Source organism: Osmerus eperlanus, chromosome 25, assembly GCF_963692335.1.
Source record: "Osmerus eperlanus chromosome 25, fOsmEpe2.1, whole genome shotgun sequence".
In the NCBI taxonomy this organism is placed as follows: Eukaryota; Metazoa; Chordata; class Actinopteri; order Osmeriformes; family Osmeridae; genus Osmerus; species Osmerus eperlanus.
The window spans coordinates 7,029,653-7,050,046 of NC_085042.1; the positions used below are offsets into that span (position 1 = coordinate 7,029,653).

General features: G+C 43.7%; 3 protein-coding genes across 4 annotated transcripts in view; 1 reads left to right on the forward strand and 2 right to left on the reverse strand.

The window, feature by feature from the left end:
• Window positions 1-6,095, reverse strand: part of LOC134012115 (phosphatidylethanolamine-binding protein 4) — a 43,324-nt gene extending 37,229 nt beyond the window's left edge. Inside the window, exons 1-3 of the mRNA XM_062451774.1 lie at window positions 5,992-6,095; window positions 5,394-5,530; window positions 5,164-5,296 (exon numbers count right to left, since the gene is read on the reverse strand). Coding sequence (XP_062307758.1) covers window positions 5,164-5,296; window positions 5,394-5,527 — 267 coding nt within the window. The 5' untranslated portion in view covers window positions 5,528-5,530; window positions 5,992-6,095. The remainder of the gene's footprint in view (window positions 1-5,163; window positions 5,297-5,393; window positions 5,531-5,991) is intronic.
• A 143-nt stretch (window positions 6,096-6,238) lies between these two features.
• Window positions 6,239-15,191, reverse strand: LOC134011985 (rho-related BTB domain-containing protein 2-like). Of its 2 annotated transcripts, none has more exons than XM_062451571.1 (10): window positions 14,856-15,191; window positions 13,158-13,359; window positions 12,958-13,061; window positions 12,676-12,861; window positions 11,627-12,564; window positions 11,399-11,517; window positions 10,991-11,141; window positions 10,527-10,615; window positions 10,235-10,340; window positions 6,239-10,054 (listed from the first exon to the last, which is right to left on the reverse strand). In XM_062451571.1, exons 1-10 carry the CDS (start codon window positions 14,918-14,920, stop codon window positions 9,852-9,854), a joined length of 2,163 nt encoding a protein of 720 aa, XP_062307555.1. In that variant the 5' UTR covers window positions 14,921-15,191; the 3' UTR covers window positions 6,239-9,851. The 2 variants fall into 2 exon arrangements, with proteins under 2 accessions (XP_062307555.1, XP_062307556.1); XM_062451572.1 differs by lacking the exon at window positions 14,856-15,191 and adding an exon at window positions 13,499-13,597.
• Window positions 15,192-16,281: 1,090 nt separating this feature from the next.
• Window positions 16,282-19,757, forward strand: ido1 (indoleamine 2,3-dioxygenase 1). Its single transcript, XM_062451479.1, has 10 exons — window positions 16,282-16,607; window positions 17,159-17,254; window positions 17,474-17,593; window positions 17,718-17,836; window positions 18,149-18,163; window positions 18,334-18,433; window positions 18,532-18,649; window positions 18,828-18,879; window positions 18,966-19,114; window positions 19,207-19,757. Exons 1-10 carry the CDS (start codon window positions 16,482-16,484, stop codon window positions 19,614-19,616), a joined length of 1,305 nt encoding a protein of 434 aa, XP_062307463.1. The 5' UTR covers window positions 16,282-16,481; the 3' UTR covers window positions 19,617-19,757.
• Window positions 19,758-20,394: the final 637 nt, after the last annotated feature.

Below are 20,394 nucleotides of genomic sequence, written 5' to 3' on the forward strand. Positions count from 1 at the left end.
GGCTCCTAACGACGGTATCAAAGGAACGAACAGGAAGTGATCACTTCTAGCTCTTATCAGCTGCATTCTCTGGGAAAGAGAAATCAGGCTTTGATCAATGAAATAAATTAACATTATGTGTCTCTGCGTTTTATTGCGGGTGACTTCTGGTGACAAACCAATGTGATTATACATTTATTTATTTTTAAGCAATATTGGCATCAGAAGCTAAATATGCTTCCCCCTATGAAAAAGCTCAGACTTCGCCAACTCTGCTGAAACACGGCGTTAAGGACTCGTCTCCTTCCAAAGTTAAGACAACAAGACGACTGGGGAATGGCATTATGAAGAGTTAGCATTAAAAGAAGCCCTGTGGCTGTTCCTAAAGAAGGTGAATCAGAGGATTTGAACAGGACTGTAACTAAGCCATGTGCTAGACCGGAGATGAGCCACCACGTTAACTTTGGGTAAAACACAGTACACACAGCCAAGACTTCCTTTAAGAATACAAACTTACTTTCTGTGATTACCTCCAACTTCTTCATCACAGTCCAACATAAACAACAAGAAATAAGGCAATTACATGGGTCTTACGTGTATGGGTTAGTGTCTATAAGAAGTTGGAGTGTGGAAAATATTATGATTACCCTAACATCCATCCAAGAAGATTTCTGAGTTGCCCACAAAAAATAAACTTTCTTTTCTATATCTATGTACTTTACAAACAAGAGGAAAGTTCGAACAGCAGCAGATACCAGCTGACTCTCAGCTGGTGAAGTAAGCAAACCAGAACACGATTTTCTTGTCAATGATTTCAATCTAATATTAACTGCAAACCATCATCATTTAACTGGGAGAAATGGTGCACTGTAGGTTGCAGGCCAATTTCAACTCTCGAGCCTTTACCGAGTGAACTGTTTTCATCAATATTTCACGAGAACATAATGCCAAATTACAACCTGATTGTGCTACCTTTCCTTGAACATGAAAAGTGCTGATTACTTGGGCTGTCTGTGCTACAATATGGCTCAGGCAAACGTTAGATACCGTTTCTATCTGTGCCTAACATAAATAGAATTTTAATCTTGCGTGTTTGTTTTAGCATCTGGAGCAGCAAACGCAGATCATGAATCTCTGTTTGAACAGAACTTTGAGTCAATGTATATGACCGGCTGAGAATCTGTCTCCATATGAACACTATTCATAGACACCACAGGTTTGGAGGGTCTTTATATTTCCAATTTACTTCCTTTGTGTGCTAATTACATGTTGTCCTGCTAAACTTAATAAAATATTATAATATGAAGAAAAAAATTATAATGTGTTACCATGTTAATGACATAATACAGTATAATCAAGGGAGTAATTGCCGGTATGAGGGCAAAGTGTGCTCCTACAGTCTGTCTCCTCTGGCTGTCCCACCTAGGAGGTCCATGCAGCGAAATCCTCCCCCAGAGCTTTAGCCAGGGGGGCAGACATCCATCTCCAGCTCTGGCCTCCAAGACTCCACACAGCAGTTCCTCCCTGCACGACGCCCCCCCCCCCCCCATCCTCCATTGATGACGATAGAATACGTTCTGGTGCTTAATTGAAATCGTATTTTACTCTCTCTGCCGCTTGAAGCTCTATCGCTGCCTACACCCTTATCGCACCGCCGCCGAAACAGAACGAGAGACGAGAAAGAGAGAGTGGAAGAGAGGGATGCAGGCGGTGACAAAAAGAGTGACAAAGTCACGACGACAGAGTGGGTGAGCGCAGAAGAGTGATGGAAAGAGAGCAGAAGAAGAAGAAAGCAGAACAACAATCAAGGCTGGGTCGTAGAGAGAGAGAGAGAGAGAGAGAGAGAGAGAGAGAGAGAGAGAGGTAGAGGGGCTGGGGTGTGTGATGTGTGAATGTTCTGCTTCGAGGGTCTCTACAGTCGATCCTCCATCTCGGCTCAACCCAGCACAGGCTCCACACGGAGCTACGGGTCTAACCTAGTGACCCCCTACCTCATCTAAACCCAGCCCTGGTTATGAGAATATGAGGCTGTACAGTGTTCGACTGACACCTCACACAACATGTAAATCACCCCTCTTTGTGGAAACATGGATTATGGGGCTTATTGCTTTTCTCCATTCGACTGAATATGCATAATCAATCCTGCGCTTCTGGTAACACTGGTAGTAATTCCCCACTCGTCAGTGGCTCCCGTGATTCACACCGTGTTGTGTAAGAATAGGCAGTGACTGAACCGAATGGTTCATGGGTCAGCTTTACAGGGTAGTTATTATGACAAATAGGAACATTAGCTAGGGAAATAGAAACGCTGAATCCAGGCTAAATGAGCTCCTGTAATCCTACGTGCCAACAACACCCACCTGATGACACTGAATTTACAATTAGACAGACCTCTCACGTTGCCCCGGCAGACCCCAGGTCTCCTCTGACGGCCTGGGATGGTGAAGAGAAGCGCGGCTTCAGCCGTTCAAGCGGACGCCTGTCCACGGCTATCTGCAGGACGAGGCGTTGTTGCCTCGACAGGACATCGAATGCCTCTGGTGTGACGCTCAGCGCCAGCATTCCCCCGAAAGGAAGACCTTTCAGGAATCCTTTCACGAGTGGACAGGCAGGCTTTCCTGGGAATGACGGGGTCTGATGGAGAGGAACCCCCCCCCACCACCACCCTCACGTTCTCCACCGTGCCAAGGGCTGGGGAGAGAGTGGGCAGCTTTTGAGACAGCAGCCTGCCGTGGGCAATGCCAGTCTCCCTGCCCTGTCGTCATCAGAACCTTGCAGAAAAGAACATCAAGACTCGCCACCAAAAAAACATATACAAAATTTAAAAAAAAGAGGAGGAGGAGGAGGAGGGGGAGGGGGGGATCGTCGTCGTGCTTAAATCCTCTCTAAACGCCCCCACATGGTTTTAGCAAAGCGTAAAAAATCATTCACACAGAGGGAGACAGAGAAAGAGAGAGAGAAGAAGATATTGAGAGGAATAGAGAGGAAACAGCTATTAGCAGCAGTAAGCAAGCTCAAGAGATCATGGTGAGGCAGTTCTAATCGCGGTAATGGTTTAAAACCTCATACCGTCCACCAGACCCAAGAAAGTCTCCACAAAAACTAGGCTCTGTAATCCGCCCTGCTTAACACTATTCCCAGTGGCACCAAACAACCTCTCAACTGTCTTCATTTTCAGCAAAGAAAACTCCTGTGGCCCGTGGTACTGCTTTTTAAAGAGAAGTCAAATGTATACTTGAACTGGTTTCAAGTTGACAACCACCGACTTTACACGCTCCTTGTCAGTAGGTACACGTATCTTTGTGTAGTCCGGACACTGCTGTGGCCTTTCTAAAGGGAAGCCTCACCCTCCTGTGGGGTTAAAGTCAACAACACAGGACTAAGAGCTGTGTACTGCGCTTGGCCTGTTTATCATGTGAAGAACTTGAAGCATGTTCGCCATCGCCATCCAGTATCACAAGAACACTCCTTCGCAATCTTGCTTATAATGGTCCGTAGTGACCTATGACCTCCCCTCAGTGGTATTTATATATTTCCCCCTGAGACTGGAGTTGTGATGTAATTTTCACTTTAAAAACAACAAGAGGGGTTTCTACCATCAGTGACAAAGTCATGTAGAAATTCAATAACCACAAGCATATCTCCTCCTAGTCGTTAGCACTCTACATCCCATTATAGATGCTTATGGTGCAATTAGGGCATCCAAGTGCTTTATAACAACACACTGGCCCCGCTAAAGAGGAAAGTAAGTCCTGTCGTGAACTAGTACTGTGAAGCTTACATGAGGCGTTCTTTCTGTGGCCCTTTGCTTTTGTTTCGGGTAATAAGAGGCTATTTAGAGGTGGGCTTGTTGGAACTCTGCCCACTTCGCCTCGTTAGAATTCCACGCAGGCGTTCCAGAAGCAGAATTGAAGTGGGTGTCACAGTGGGGAAACTCCGAATGACCACGACTGCGTCGCTGTGGCACCGGGCAGAGTGGCAGACAGGAACACACAGCAAGCATGGATCAAACTGAGGCAGATCCACCACACACACACACATACACACAAACGCACACGTGCACAGTTTCTATTGTATCCTAGACTATAGTCTATCACATCCCAGAGACCTGGCTTACTGAGTATGTGCATGTGAAAAGTGTCAGGGAAACCAGGCATTACATTTCAAAGCCCAGTAAATAAAGTTTGTATTGATTTGATCTAAAATGTAATCTGTTTTGCTGTCTGCCACTGATTCAGGCAATAAAAGAGAATCATGTAAGACAGCGTTACTGATAATACGACCATACATCAATTGGAGTTTGGGGAACAGAAGGGCAATAGATCATGATCAAGCTAGACTGCTTAGGTCTGGAATTTATAAAATACCTTCTAAATTGAGGTGGCTTTCAATTTAAGTTTTCATTTTAAAGACATAACATTTTGTCCAGGATGATTCCGTTTCTTTTTTCAATTCTACCCGGGGTGCCCAACTGTAAATGTTTTTTCAGATTTACTTCAATCCAAATATTCTACATATTTGAATATAATAGCCCTACAATACTAATAAAATTGTAATAGGAATTTTCAATTACTTGTATTTTGAAAATAATGGTAAAATAAAACGCCCTATTAAGTCGTATCTCTTCTTAGATGGGAAGATTATTTTATTAAGACTCGCTTGAATCATGAATCATTTTAATCTCTCTTAAACTCTCTCAAATCTAATCCTTCGTGCTTTGTTTTGTCTCCTGTTTGTAATTTGAAGATGTACGGTATACAGTATATTTTATGGTTTCATTCTAGCATTGCCAATATGCAGATGAGAAACATGGAATATATTTGTTCATTTTATGCATGCTTATAATACTATAATCTTTAAACTACAATCATATTTCTAAAATATGTCTGGGCAGTTTTGAATAATCATTTAGGTCCACTATTTACAGCAGGGAAAGAACAGCTTTGAAAAAATAACATGGGGTTCTTGTGCCACCCTCTGGTGACCCTAGGCTACTGCAGCATTGACAATGTGCACACAAGAAATAAATCAGTGATCCTCAAACAGGTTTGGAAATTATGCTACGTGAATGCACTTGGGTTGGTTTGTTCATTACCATAATGACTAACTATTAAGACAATCTTCACTATAGGCTATAGATCATTTCATGTACTGCACTTTCTAGACAGATTAAGAACAGTATACCTTGTCAACTGTATTAAGACGGACCCGAGGAGCACCCCACTCTTGACTGATCTTCTCTCTGAGTTGATTTTCTCTGGAAATAACAAGGCACTTGCTGATGTCCAGGTCTGGATAGCTCACTTGCAATCCACCGCTATAAAAGCAGAGTTTGTTACAAAGTCAATGTTATTAGAGCCCATAGTCTTATGTCCATATGGCTTAGTACGTACTGCAGAAGTCTAGATACTTACTTGCAGAAAGAGGCATCAGACCGGCTCAATGGTTTAAAGTCGGATTCAGAAGTGCCCCTTGTGATCTGATGCACCCCAAAAGGGCACCCCAAAAGGGCAGCAGAAAATGCTAACAGTTTGGGCCCCAGCATCATGGCCTAAAACAACAACGCTGTTAGGAGACGTGAGTGAGCAGATTCAAGGCATTTAGTTTCAGTTTTACTATTTCAGCCCACTTGTTAAATCTGTTTGAGAAAATGTAGGTCTTGGGTGACAGGCTATATACTAACACCAGACATTTGTAGACAATGCTGATTGACGATTGACAGCATATACCATATTCTATACTGCCACCGTGTGGAAGATGCAGGAAATGTGTAGGTTTAAAATAGCACTGGTGGTATTTGGTTACCAACCAACAGCCTGCTTTTGGCCAGTATTATACTGTCCCAGTCATAATTAATAGTTAAATTCTGCTTGTTCCTTATATACTGTGAGTGGAGGCACTAGACCTACAAAAATGTCTGATAAGTCAGTAGCCTAATTGTTGACTGAATATTAGTCCTGGATAAAGCCAGTATGCTGGTCCAGTTATAGCCATATACAGCTGATATCCTACCTTCCGTTACGGAAAATGCAATACGTCTACGATACCGGATAGTATTGAGAAACCAATTTAAATATATCTTCGGAGTATGATAGAAAAGGCCGTGAAAATGAATGTCGACGTTGCAGAGTGGTGTCGTAGATGACAGCGTAGTTTACAAGCAAGTGCAATTCTCGCGGTAACAGTTGCTTACTAAATGTGTCAAGATTACTTGGACAATTTCCCATTTGACGAATAATACAGAAATGGTTACGTACAAGGTTGAAAGTGTGCTACTTTATTATTAAATAAACATTATTTACAAATTGCAAGAACACATGCTACAGAAATCCATATTTACTGCTCTCAAACAATACAGACATACTTCAACAACAACTATAGGCTACCTGTTGACGAGGGAAAATGTCGGCAAGGCTTTTAACACTGAGAAAACATTCAAGTTTTAAAACCAGCCATTTAAATACAATGCATCTTAAACTATGCAATTTACTCTGCAGAATATCGATATATATAGGCCTATGTTGAATGCTATAAGCTCCCTTTGGTTTGTGCTTTGCAGCGGTAAAATTAGCACCCAGACACATGGAAGGGGTCTCTTAAGAGCATATTATTTTTCTAGCCTGTAATATAAATCCAAACATGAGCAGCCGTATAAGGCTACTGCAAATGAATCAGGCTACATAATGTGTAAACATCCCAAGATCAAGCCAGCATAGATGCTGACGTGCCAATGCATGCTTTCCTTCCAACTGACATAAACAATTGCCTATGATCAATTATTTTGATTCTAATCAATGTTTAATGTCCACAAGCCATCCACTGAAATGATAACATTTAATGTGAAGCTAATGAATTTTGAATTAATCCCTGCTTTAATTTAATGTAGGGGGGGGGGTTCCAAACTGATTGTAAAATGTGTAATTTCTCAAATTTGAGCTTTAACGACATGAGAAAACGGACAAAATATTTAATCACAGTTCAAGCTAACAAACAAAGCGCACTCTTACGATCCCCAGTGTTCACACTAACTTCAAGCTGAGATATGTAGGAATATGTAGCCTAGGATACACTAAAGAACACAACATACAGTACCATGATGCTGGTACATCATAGGCTATAGGCTACACAAACTCGGGACCAGTCACAATATTTACATTCAGTGTCACACACATTAAGGCATGAGGTGTCTCTTGACGCAGCGCATCAGTAGAGGAGGGTACATCTGCAATTTTAACTTAAATATGAATTCATAGAAGGTAAAAGATTGTCACGTGGAATACATCATCGTAATCTACAAAAAGAAAAATTGAAATTAAACTGCTGAGGTCAAACTGTCTATACATTCTATTGAGTATAGATTAAAACAATAATACCGAATTTACAAATTAATTGGCATTTTGGAATAATTACTAATAGAGAAACGTTTTCCCACAAAACAAACACCTTGATAGTTTTGCATCATAATTTGCCATGACCAGGGTTCTAGTTTGGGGGTCTCACAAAATTGGTGTTTTTCCATAATGTAACAGATTTGTGGATATAATTTTCACGAGTGAATATCAGTTAGGCTAATCATACAGTATTGTTCAAAATGTTCAAATTCCAAACATAAGATTTAATTACATAATGTGGGAAATATACAGATAGGACAGCAAAATAGTGTTTAGATTTTTTATGATGAACTTTAAGGAGACCACCCAAGAGTGATAGGAAATTTAGATCCCTTGTCAAGACAAACATTCAGAAATAAACATTCACTACAAAACAATGTTTTTACATACAGTACATTATATTTAAAAGTGAACTGCTAATGGATTTTGAAAGTAGGCAATGTTAAGTAATGTATCATTTCATGTTACACTTTACACATATAAACACTGTCTATAAACACTGTCCATACTAGTCCTTTCCTTTTAATCTTAATAGTGTACATGGTATAATTCACTTTAAGACTTAAGAGTCTTGTTACTAACAAGACTTAAGAGTCTTGTTCATGCAGTCTAATAAGCAGGTAAGGCTCACATCTCCTTACAGGCATTCTCTTCTGCATTGTAGTCACGGTTACGTTAAGTTAAAGGTCCTTGTATGGACTTCTTCATGGTCTGCTTTATAAATAAAAAAAATACATCTTAATTCTATTCTGTCCCATTCCCGTCTATTCTATTTTAGACAGCCTTTTTGCAAAGTATCCTAAAAGCAATTTTAACTTTTTTTTTAACCACAAGCAAATGCATTCAAGTGTGTTCATAATCTTACAGGGTGTTCTATAGCACACCTCATCAAGGAAAATGCCATCTAAATAATCTCCCTATGCATTAAGATGCCCACATAGCATTTTGCCTTGTGGGATTTCTCTGATAATTTGTAGTATGAAACTACAGAGCAGTTCAAAACATATTCAACTACTTCTCTGCAAGTCTATTTCTATCAAGTCCCACCTTTAGTGGCACATAGTGTACTTCTGTGTAATTGTACTCTGAGGTAACATTTATGTTAGAGTTTAGCTATGTTTGTTAATTAGCTTAATATCCTGTCTTAAGTAATTATATAAATACTCTAATGATTCAATGAGCACCATGGGTTTAAATCTATATAACTACAGTTGAAAGACAGATCTAATGCACTTCAAATATATTCTGAGAAGATTTGACAGCACACCAATATGTCCCTGGTTCAAATTACCCCTGCATTTTGCTTTAGATAAAAGCATCTACCAAATGAATACATAATCATTATTACATCAGATTATTCTATGTTGAGAGGAGTCCTTTAACAGCCATGGCTTGGTCAAAGGTCAGGTCCAAGACACAGTTCTCCCCAGGTCATGCGACAATCACACAGAATATCATCAAACATATATAACGGGCTGTGTTCGATTAGTGATAGGTGTGCCCTGGACATGAATGTCTTGCTATTCATATCAGTGGCCAAGTTGAAGCATTCACCATAATGATATAAGAAATTCTTCGATCTGATCTATACAATTGAGATTTTAAGGACAACTTGACAGTACAAAGCAAGTCAATATTCCAACATTCCAGATGCTTCCAAAGTTTAACATTCCATATATACTATACAGGCTGGCATTTCTGTTCAAGCCAGCATTTTGAACTTGAACTGAAACAGATATTTCCCGTAATTAGATTCAATTTTGTCTTGCAAGAAGATAATAGGTCTGGAACTGAAGATAAAGCCCTTTTTGTGACAGCCAGCCACACATCCCAAAGAGAACACAACATAAATGTAGATACTCACTGAAAACAACCTCAGCTGTTGTAAACGCAAACATTCAAATATACAACTGTACAAAAGAGAACAGGTCTTACTAGACCTTCTATAATCAGAGTGGTTTTATTCTATGATAAAAAAAACAATTAACTGCAGAAACATAGCTATTTGGTAGCTTGTATTTCTTGTTGAAGGTATAGATCAATTGTACTATATATATTCTGTAGTTTTATAGATTGTACAACACTTATGAGTAGAGTGTTCTACATCACTGAGACTGAGTGCGCTGGTTATTGGGTGTTTGTCTGGTGCAGCTGATAAGCAACACTTGGTTGTTAATTCAAGTTAAGCAATGATTAGATGGGAGATGTCACAAAGCCTACTCATTTAACCTCAGTGAGAACACAAAGAGCACTACTGTTTTTTACTGATCTTTGAAGTCCGAGTCTAGTGGTCCTTGCTTTCCAATTAATGCGCTAGCAAGAAGTGTGAAATATTTCTTAATTGTTAGACTTAACTCACCCTACAAATCTACAGAGCGCAGATCAATCCATTTGGCCTACAACCAAATTTGCTGATCTTGTGTTTACAACCCTTCTTTGCCATTGGTCCCTAGAGGCCCTGGCCTACACCCGGAGGACCAATCAGATGACAGCCGAGGAACCAGATGGAGAGTTTGAAGAAGGAGATGAAGGAAGGTTCCAGAACAGCCACTTGCGTTTACACTGTCTGCGCTGATACAAGTAGTCTTCCTTATCCCGCTCCTTGCGTGTCCTCTGGTAGTGGTCGTCCTCCTTCAGGTACCATACTGGTGGCCAGCGATGCTTCTCAAAGTATTCCTGGTTCTCTGCAAGAGACATTGCTAACTTGTGTGAAACCCCAGTAAAATGAAAAAGGCAGTGAAGCAAATGAAACCTGTAGGGCCACTGATGTAAGCATTAGCGCAGGAAAAGTTAGCATTGCACAAAACACAAAAGGCTTGCGTCTAAATTGAGTCACCGGCCCTTTAATGCGGTTCTTGCATTACCTGGGGACTTGGCCTTCATGTCTCTGGGAAACTTGCGGCAGACACTGTTGTAGTTGGTGCAGATATGGTGGAGGCACCAGCCAGTGAGTTGCTGAGCACAGTGGAACTGCCAGACACAGGATATAAATCACTTAATGACAGATACGGTAAAGAACAGTATCACAAGAAGGGTGCATTAAAGCCGTGAGTCCATTATTATCTCGGAGCTTTCTCGTCATGGGTCCAGAAAATGTGACTCGGCATCAAAAACGCATTAACGCAGAACAATGGATTGCATCCAGCTTCGTTTTACCTGGGCCATCTCCAGATACAGTAAGACATCTCCATCAATATCAGCCCCCATCATGGCAGTCTCCATCAGCACTGTCACTGTATAGAGTTCTACAACAAAGGGGTCCTATTCATCAGCTATTTATCTACATTCGGGTGAATGTACATACAGTATGTACATAATACTCGTCAATGAACTCAGATAAACAACACTGCACAGACGATACCGAAGCAACAATGATTCTTTCTATCTATTTGTTCTTTGTTTTAGTGGTTTAGTGATGATTGGAAAATGATACTTTAATAATGTCTGTTTGTGTTGCCTGACTGTGTCTCTAAACTGTTTGTACGAGATGGAGGCCTTGTCTCGCAAACAAAATCTACCTATCGGGTACAAACACAGTAACCTGAACCTGATAAACACTTCAATAATGTCAACCGGTTCAATATCTAAACAAGCTGACAGGAGTGGAAGGGGACACTTACCGGTCAGGGCAACGAGGTGCGGGAGACACAGCCGGTTGGCCAGAACAATGAGTTCCATGGCGTCCAGGTCTGCCCGGGAACAGAAGCGTCCGGTGTACAGGTATTCCAGCACGGCCCTCATGCAGCTGCGCGTCGTATTGGGAAACAACACCTACGGCACAGAACACAGACAAGGCGCAATGCAGCAAGACATCCCATGGTTTTATATGGGGTTCTGTTTGCCTTCAAGCTGTAAAGGATGGGTTGGAGATGGGTTTAGCTCCGTGGCAGAGCTTTTGACTGCAGATAAAGAAGACCCGGGTTCAGATTCCCCCTGTACGACGCTTTGGACAAACATGTCAGCTAATGTCCAAACATTTTGTTACATTACTAAAGACCAGTTTAGACAAATTAAGAGGATGAATTTACCTCTTTGGTGCAACTCTCCACAAATGGTCCTCCAAACATGGCTGCCATCCAGTCACAGCTGGAGATAAGCAAGGGTTTATGGGCCATAATCGTTCCGTCATCCAGCTTAAACACAACATCTATAACAAATACAAAAGATAAATGAGTTCTCTTTGATTGTATTTTCCTTTCTCCAATGATCCTTCTGCTTTTAATCCTTCAAGGAGACACAAAGTCAAGTCCTCTCACCGGAAAAGGTTCCTTTGGCTAGGCATTCTTTAACTCGGTTGGTGCGGCGGACATGAAAGGCTTTGGTGATTTCCTGGTTCATGAACGCTTCGTTGTTGAGAATGTTGGCCACCATCATCCGCAGGTCGAACACTTCCAGCAGCTCGGCGATGTGCGCAATGTGCATCAGCTCCTTCTCGTGCTCGTCCAGCTGACCCGTGTACAGGTAGCGCAGCACAGCCCTGAAAGGCCCCAGCTGCATGGACTGGTCCATGTGCACCACGGTCATGGGTCTGGGGCTGTAAGTCACTGGGTCGTCCACCACTTCCTCCTGGATGCTGACAAAGGCCCTGCTCCAGGACGACAGCAGCCGGCCTCGACCTTCCGAGTCCCTCAGGGTGCCGTCGCTGGTGCAGGCTCGCAGGTTGGCCCTGCCGCCCTCGGCGCTGCTCTCGCACACGTCGAAGCTGGCGGCGCGCATCAGCAGCTCGCGTCCGGAGAGAGGGGCCGGCCGGGGGGGTCTCTCGGCCTCCTCGGGTCGCGTGTCCATGATGAAGAGGTCGTAGAACTTGGAGGAGGACGTGGCTAAATAAATCTTGTGGGCGAAGATCTTCTGTCTCTCCTGTAGGACTAAGATTACGTCAGCACACAACGAGTCTTCCAGAAGGCGGCCCGGGTGCTCGTCGGTGGTGGTCGGGGGAGGGGGCACTGTGATTATGGGTGGGGGGGGTTTGGGTGGCAGGAAGGGGGCCTGGAGGAGGGGTCTCTGAACGTTGCGCAGGTGGGACTTCCAAAACTGCAAGTGACGTCGTGAGATCAGGGCTGCACGGATGGCGTTGTCAAAGACATCCTTGACTCCGAACTGTGCCACAACACTGGTCTCATAATATGGCACTCCCAGTTCCTTAGCAACCTCCCTGCCTTTCTCTGGAGGCAGGATCTCGTTGGATTTAATGGGTCTGAAAGAAATGCGAACAAAATCCACGGCATTGATTTCAGATAGTTTCCACAGGCAGAGCAAGCAGAAAGTAAATGGGGGAAAACGTGATGAATCTTCAATAAAAACACACCTCGCCAATGGCCTCCGGGCCCTGTTGACGGCCTCCAGGTCAGCATAGCGCAGGTCCAGCTGACAGCCCACCAGGATGACCGGAGCACGGGGGCAGAAGTGCTTGATCTCAGGGTACCACATGGTCTTCACGTGGTACAGGGAGTTTGGGTTGGCGATGGAGAAACACAGCACCACCACATCAGACCTGAGGGGAGGCGGGGATAGAGAGGACTACAGTACACACACACACACCGACGCCGTTTACTCAGTAGAACGACACACAGCTTCACGCAGATCGCACCTGCCGTAGGCAAAACGCCGATCCTTGTGGTGGTCCCCGAAAGTGTCCCAGAGGCGCAGCGACACGCTGACCTCGTCCACCACATCCCTGGAACGTTCCAGAACCTGATCGAAAGAAAGAGGCCGAGCCTTAAAAACAGTCTGCTACATGTCGCAGAGAACTGGATCTAAAAATGGTAAATGCGGCACTGCCCCACTCACCTCCTGGCAAACCCTGTACTGATCTATGGCCCAGACAGTGGGAACGTGTGTGGCGAGCAGCTGGTACTGAGTGAGCGTGGCGTTACATGCCCGGGCGCAGATAAGGCGCGTCTTTCCCACCGCGTTGTCCCCGACGACCACGCACTTTATAGTCTCAACATTTGGCCTTTCATAGTCCATGTCAGAATCCATCAACTGGGACCTGTCAGGGAGCACAAAAGCAGAGTCTAACACAGCACCAGGTAACTAAGGAGAGTCAGCTACTTAGAGGTGTCCAAAAGGTACTTGTCAAAACATCAATAAGCCATGACCTCACACCTAAACGATTCACCTGAACTTACAGATGGAAGGGATCCAGAGGGGCCCCTCAGTCTCACATCTGCATTGCTCACACTGTCTGCAGTGCTATCAATGGCAGGTCATGTGACCTGCTCCCAAAAGCATCTGCCTGTGCCAGTTCAGAAGATCCCTGTCACTACTTGTTAAAAGAAAATGTTTAAAGGGAGGGCAGGCACCCAGGGACAGGGTTTAAAAGTAGAATGTGTTCACGCCGGTGCATGCATGGCCTACATCTAAATCAGGCAAAATACAACCTGCACATAAAACAGCATGTCAGCAGCACATAAAATTGCACACAGTTATGTTTATGTCAAAAGCTACTTTCATCACCTGGTCATAAAATGATGCTTGTGCTTTTGCTACCAATCCTGTATTTGTCTGCTATGCCCTTCACAAATGTCAACCTTACGCAACTGTTAAGGTTGCAACCTAAGGTGCTGAGGTTGCAATTTCTTCACTCATCAAATTATTTGTGCAGATTATTGTGCAGATCAACCTGTTCAAAGCAACTTCGTTAAAGCAGACTGTGGCAATTATACCTCTTGTTGTAGACCCTAACTGTATATCTGTTTCTGATGTGTGATTACTGGTTCATTTCAGTGTAGTCTACTGCCAGCAGTCAATTGAGTATTCATAAATAGGCTCTTCAAAATGAAAGGACAATCTTTGCATACAGCTGCAAAGGCAGCCTCGGCAGTAGCCTTTTACTAAACACTGTATAAAGGTAGATGAATTTCCCCTTATAAAACGATGAGTTCAGGTAACCAACTTACGTTACATCAACTCTGGACAAAAACAACGTTTGGTTGCGGTGAGGTTAACCCGTCAAGAAGGGCAGTCTCGTGATAAATTGTTAAAAAAAAATAGACGAAAGCACCTCCTCTATGCAGTTGTGTTTCCGCGGCTTGCTGTTTGTAATCCAGTTTATCCATAATGCATTAAGATATTAGAAATTTAAACTTCCAAGCTAGGCTATCAATTCCACACGATTGTTTTATGATGCAATGACCCACGAGCCATGAGTTAGCGAAACCTCTTGCGCGAGTTTGCAAAGGTAGCATAATCAACGTCATGCAATTGCAGAACGTTAGGATGTGATGTCTGAAAGGCCAGATGCTTATATTATTGTTTGCAGGCCCCATAACTGTACTGAATCCAGTAGTATAAACTGAGCTAATAAACATCAATCTTTTTAGGCTACCGAGCCAGTTTACTGGTAATTCAGAGCTAGGCTACTGCTTCTGGCGACATGTTATGTAACACTCAGTGTGTGGTTTAAATGACATGTAATGGACTGGCAGGATTTTCATTTTAAATGCATACGCATTTTGCTAAAGTACAGTAATCGTGTCTCCTTACCGCAACATAGGGAAGTGGTGAATCGGATTGACCGACGTTTGAGACCGAGAGGGAAAGATCTCCATCGGATGCGGCTTGCACCTGACGGCAGCTTGAATTTACCTTCATCTTCGCAGCAAGGTTACCCGTCTTTAATGCAGGCTGTCGTCCGCAATTACCACAAATTGTGTCTTCTATTTATGACGAGTGCGTCCAACATAATCGCAACGTTTGCAGCGAACACTGTTCGCCAGGCTCGGTCCTTCGCAGAACGGCCACGTCCACCCAGCGCCGAAGAACCACCTCCTGTTACAGTCTACGTAACTAATAATAGAGGCACGCGCACTAACTTCAGTTCATTCATTATTCATACAAACCTATTTTACAGCTGTATCTTAGAATTCACAAGACAAATAACTAGGATAGTTATCCTAGTGGTCTAATTATTTGGATCTACAAGTAGGCTACAGATTTAATCAGATTGTCATTTAGCCTAATTCGAAGTTTTTGGAAATCTGGAGTTGAAATGTTCTCTCTCTCTCTCTCTCTCTCTCTCTCTCTCTCTCTCTCTCTCTCCCTCTCTCTCTGTCTCTGTCTCTCTGTCTCTGTCTCTCTCTGCCTCTGTCTCTCTCTCTTGCACGCACATACACACACAGCACATTCACATACACATTATGTTTCAGTATTTTTATTTGTTCAGTATTTCCATTTTTATTTGTTTGGGATCCAGTCACCATTTCACCTTCTGAATTGACTTTGAGAAAGAACTGTAATAGTCTACTGCCTTGTTGGAGATTTAATTTGACATGTTCAAAAACATAGTATAAACCTGCATTTCCATCAAGTCGTAAATATTTCCCTTTCAAAACTGTTTAACCAGGCTAGCTGAGTACATGGATGTACCTGTAATGGGAGCCAGATGGGAGTCAGATGGCTGAGTGGTTAGGGAATCGGGCTAGTAATCAGAAGGTTGCTAGTTCAATTCCCGGCTATGCCAACCAAATGATGTTGTGTCCTTGGGCAAGGCACTTCACCCAACTTGCCTCGGGGGGAATGTCCCTGTACTTACTGTAAGTCGCTCTGGATAAGAGCGTCTGCTAAATGTAAATGTAATGTATGGTCTGATCCACTAGATGAGGCTGCTACACTGACTTGCTTCCCTGTGAAACGTTTTTATAGGACTTTATAATGACAATCCTTTTCAAGCTTTTGTATTTGTACTAGTCTAACATAGTATTGTTAATAAGCATCTTAAAAGGGCCCTAGTACATATGCTTATTACAAGCACTTGGATCTGAAGTGTTACCCAGATCACATAGAGTAATCCACAAGGGACCATTTAAATGTACAAATGAGTTATTTGTAAATGTTAGGATAGTTATATAAAGGATAACCTTTTTTTCTTGTCACCATTACAAGACAACGTTAAAGAGACAGAATGCTAAATAAATGATGTGCTCCTTGATCCTGCCTTAGTATGCACTCATAACCATGAGACATGGGTTTGTATAACATCAAACAGTGTCTAAAGGTCTAATACAATTGTGTAACAAAAGCTTCGTTGACAGTGGTTTAGTCTGGACTCTGTGCTAGGGTCCAGGCAGTTTCTGTTTGCTCGTTTGTTTATTGACTCAAAGAGCTTGAGGGATGTGGGGCGCTCATAAGGTTCCATTAACAGTCCCAATGGCCACTACTAGTCCAGACTCAGAGAGACTCTCTCTGGAGGCTTACCACATCTCAGCAGAGTTAGGATTCATCCTCCCTGAACCTTTGGTATGTAAATATGTTTATGGTATTGTACAACACAGGTTACTTTTGCTTGTTAAACTTGCTCTGGTGTGAATTTCATTCTTGTTTTTTACTGTTGGTTGAATGTAAGTAGTGTTGACTGCGGTGAGAAATTTCTTAAAGAGTTTAGAATTCAAAGAAAGTCTTTGCATGTGAAATCAGTACACTTTGACCAATAACTGAGGCTGACAGACTGGGTTGGGGTTTCTGACAGTTAGGCCTATGGACGGCATGCTCAGTGTGACTGTGGCAGCTACTTGAACTTGACTGTTTTACGATTTTACGTCTTTAAAGTTTAGAACTCCTTGAAGGAGATTTGTTATTTACTCCAGGCAAGGTAGAGAAGGAATGTTAAACTGGCGTAACTTATGTTTTCGCCAGTTCAGCAAACCTGTTATCCTCTATCCTCAAGTGAGATTGATGTTATGATCAACTACTCAACTATTCAACTACTCATCAATTACTCAACCATATACGTAACGTAAGTTACTTGTTTTGGGATTTCATACTTATCTTCTTATCATCCTCCCCCAAAGACAGAGGTACCTCCCTACTATCAACCATGGATGGAAATAGCTCAACATGTCACGGAACTAATAGACTCTCACATGTTGCGCTCCAGAATTCTCCAGGTACCCTAACCCCCGTTTTGACTTGCAGTAAAACCAGCCTGCTTTGGTTCCACGTGCTTGAATTTTTAGAACATAAGAAGCGGATGTGACCTGAATGTGTCTTCAGAATTAATGTTCTAAGAACGATCAGGGAATTCTAAGTTCTAAGTGCACTGCTACACAACACGTGTGGGTTTCATGCATGTGTCAGTCAGACTGTGTGTGTAATTTGCCTCCCAGATGCCCATGTTGAACCCTGCGTTCCTGGAGAGCCACAGAGAACTTCGCATGGCCCACTTGGCCCTCAGCATCATGACGATGGGCTACATATGGCAAGAGGGAGAGAACGACACTGTCAAGGTTACCATCCGTCCCTTTACAAAATGCCCTTCAGTGTTTCAGGCTTACCTTTTGTCTTTGAAAACTTGGAATCGGTTCAAAATGAGTGCTGATCACCACTATGTCACATGGATACCCTCATTAGATGCTTCCTCGGAACCTGGCTGTTCCATACTGGGAGGTGTCCCAGCGCCTAGGGCTGCCCCCCATCCTTACCCATGCAGACGCAGTGCTGGCTAACTGGAGGAAGAGGGACCCAGATGGGTATGGACACTAGTCCAGGAAGTCCAACCCTCTTCCTGTGAGGTCACTTCCTGGTAGGCCACCCTCCAGTAGGTTTTCATCTGAACCTCAGTTGTAACAAACCTGATTCAGCTTATCAGCAGTGAGATCGTTATTAGTATCAGATGCAGTGCATTAGAATTGGACCAGACATCTACAGGGTGCTGTTCTCCAGGAACAGGGTTGGGTCGCCCTGCACTAGACTTCTTGTCTATTCTGTTCTAAATGCATCTACTAAGGACCTTTTTCCATGTTTCTTTTTTTCATGTTCTGCCTCGTCACTTCCCGCTTCAGACCATTCGACATGGAGTAGGTATCTTATAAAGAAGATGCATTTGTTGGTTGTCTCTGGTAGTGTTTCCACACTGTGATGGAACTGTTGGAACGTCATCCCAAATGCACTCAGACAGCTTTGTGTTGTTGATGAGGATGTTGGGAAGTCAGCCATGTTGACCATGTTTTTTTCCCCTCCCTGGTAGCAACCTGGAACTGCTGCTCTCCCTGCCCGGGGGTGATAGCGTGCGGGGCTTTTTTCTCGTCACCCTGCTGGTGGAGAAAGCTGCAGTCCCTGCGCTCACGGTAAAGTCTGTTTAAAACACTTTGTTGTGGATGAGGCACGGCCGAGGAACACCATGGTGGATCTTGTGGGTGGCAGCATGTCTTATTCTGCCTTTCAGAGCATCCCTGTTGTGATTAATGGGGTTCGGGATGGTGATGTCAAGACTGTGACCAGAGCCCTCGAGGACATCAGCCAGGGCATCAAAGACATGACAGACAAACTCAAACTGATGCATGGTACAAAGAACCACATGGCCTAAACCCACACCACTGTGCCACAGAGCACTAACCAGAGTCACATGTTCCACATTTGTTCCAAACCTCTCTGCTCTCCTCTAAGAATATATTTGGCTGTTTGTGTCGGGTTTGTGCATATTCTCATACTGGGAAAGTGTGTCTCTGCTGTTGTTTCCAGTGTATGTGGATCCATCAGTGTTCTATGGAATCGTGAGGATCTATTTGTCGGGGTAGGTGAACAACTGCTCTCTAAAGCAATGATAACATAACATGTTTCATGTTAAACAAGTAAACGTGTGTGTGTGTGTGTGGTCAGGTGGAAAGACAACCCGTCCATGCCAGAGGGCCTGGTGTATGAAGGAGTTCAGGAAGAGCCCTTGGAGTTTTCAGGAGGAAGTGCTGCCCAGAGCAGTCTGCTACACTGCTTCGACCAGCTACTGGGGGTCCAACATGAGCCACAGAGTGGTAGGAGACCCCAGTCAATCATGTTAGTGTGACAGATCCGGGAATAATGTAGAGGGAAGGGCATGCTCACATATCCCGTATCCCGTACGTAGGTGCCTTTCTGACCCGCATGAGGGACTACATGCCCCCCGCCCACAAGCGTTTCATCCGGGACATCTCGCGGCAGCCCCCGCTGCGAACCTTCGTCCAGGAGCAGGCCAGCGAGCCCCTGACCCGGGCCTTCCAGCTGTGCGTGGCCAACCTGCTGGCCATGCGCAGCTACCACATCAACGTGGTGAGCCGCTACATCACGGTGCCCGCCGCACGCGCGCGCCAGCTCCGCACCCAGGGGAAGAGCTCCGCGGGGGACACGGTCAGCAGGGCGCCCACCGTGCTGGAGGACAGGGGGACCGGAGGCTCGGGCATCATGTGCTTCCTGAAGTCGGTGAGAAATCGAACCCGAGACGTCTCCCTTCCCGTTAAGGCCAATGACAACGGGCAGGGTCTGAATGGATCCTCATAGGTCACATGACCTTTTCCAGTGACCACACAATGCAGCAAGCACACAAACAAAGCAAACACAAAAGTTACTAAATGAGGTGAAATCACATTGCACTCAATGTTTTATATCTGTTAAATCTTTTAATAAATGACTGGACCTTTCTGAGAATTCTTTGTAAATGCTTTGTTCTTGAGGGCTGTCTTGGTAGTAAACAGAGCTCTGTTTTTGCTCAGCAAGAGCGATGCCACTCAGTCAGTCCAAGCTATAATATTAACCATCAGTGTTTGAACGAATGCAACCGCTAATCTCTTCACTTAACTTCAAGTAGAATGCAAAGAATGTAGCGGATGGCTAGCTCAGACCAACTGTGCTCTCACCACAATCCACAAATCCTGGATGACAAGTCAAGTCATCTTGTTCTTCGCAGCAATTATTTTTAGTGGGACCAACAAGTTTATAATCAAGATTTTGTTTCGATAGGATGTAGTAGTAGTTGATGGCGACTAGAAAGAAACTGCAGATTGAACATTCTGTATATTTCAAGTACGCTGATTTAAATACTCACACGTTCCTTTTAAAACAGCAATCGTTTTCCCATAGTAGCGTGCAGTACCCCAGGACACCAGAGAGAGGCAGTAAAGAAGCTCCCTGAGCTGAGGAGTTTCTGCCTCACCGACAGCTGAGGGACTGAACTGTACGTCCTACACTTTACCTGGCACACATGCTCCACATAGTCTCATACGGGGTCTATAAATAGCCAGGTCTATGATCTCGGCTTCTGTTCAAGAGATAGGCCGTA

Bases quoted from the DNA above. Each gene is read 5' to 3' on its own strand.
- LOC134011985 (XM_062451571.1), bottom strand. From the start codon at position 14,920: ATGGAGATCTTTCCCTCTCGGTCTCAAACGTCGGTCAATCCGATTCAC. The intron at 10,341-10,526 runs GTAAAACGAAGC...TGTGTCTGGCAG, and splicing joins TGTATCTGGAGATGGCCCAG to TTCCACTGTGCTCAGCAACT. The intron at 10,055-10,234 runs GTAATGCAAGAA...TGTCTCTTGCAG, and splicing joins CATGAAGGCCAAGTCCCCAG to AGAACCAGGAATACTTTGAG.
- ido1 (XM_062451479.1), top strand. From the start codon at position 16,482: ATGTGGGGCGCTCATAAGGTTCCATTAACAGTCCCAATGGCCACTACT. The intron at 17,255-17,473 runs GTACCCTAACCC...TTTGCCTCCCAG, and splicing joins TGCGCTCCAGAATTCTCCAG to ATGCCCATGTTGAACCCTGC. The intron at 18,434-18,531 runs GTAAAGTCTGTT...TCTGCCTTTCAG, and splicing joins CTGCAGTCCCTGCGCTCACG to AGCATCCCTGTTGTGATTAA.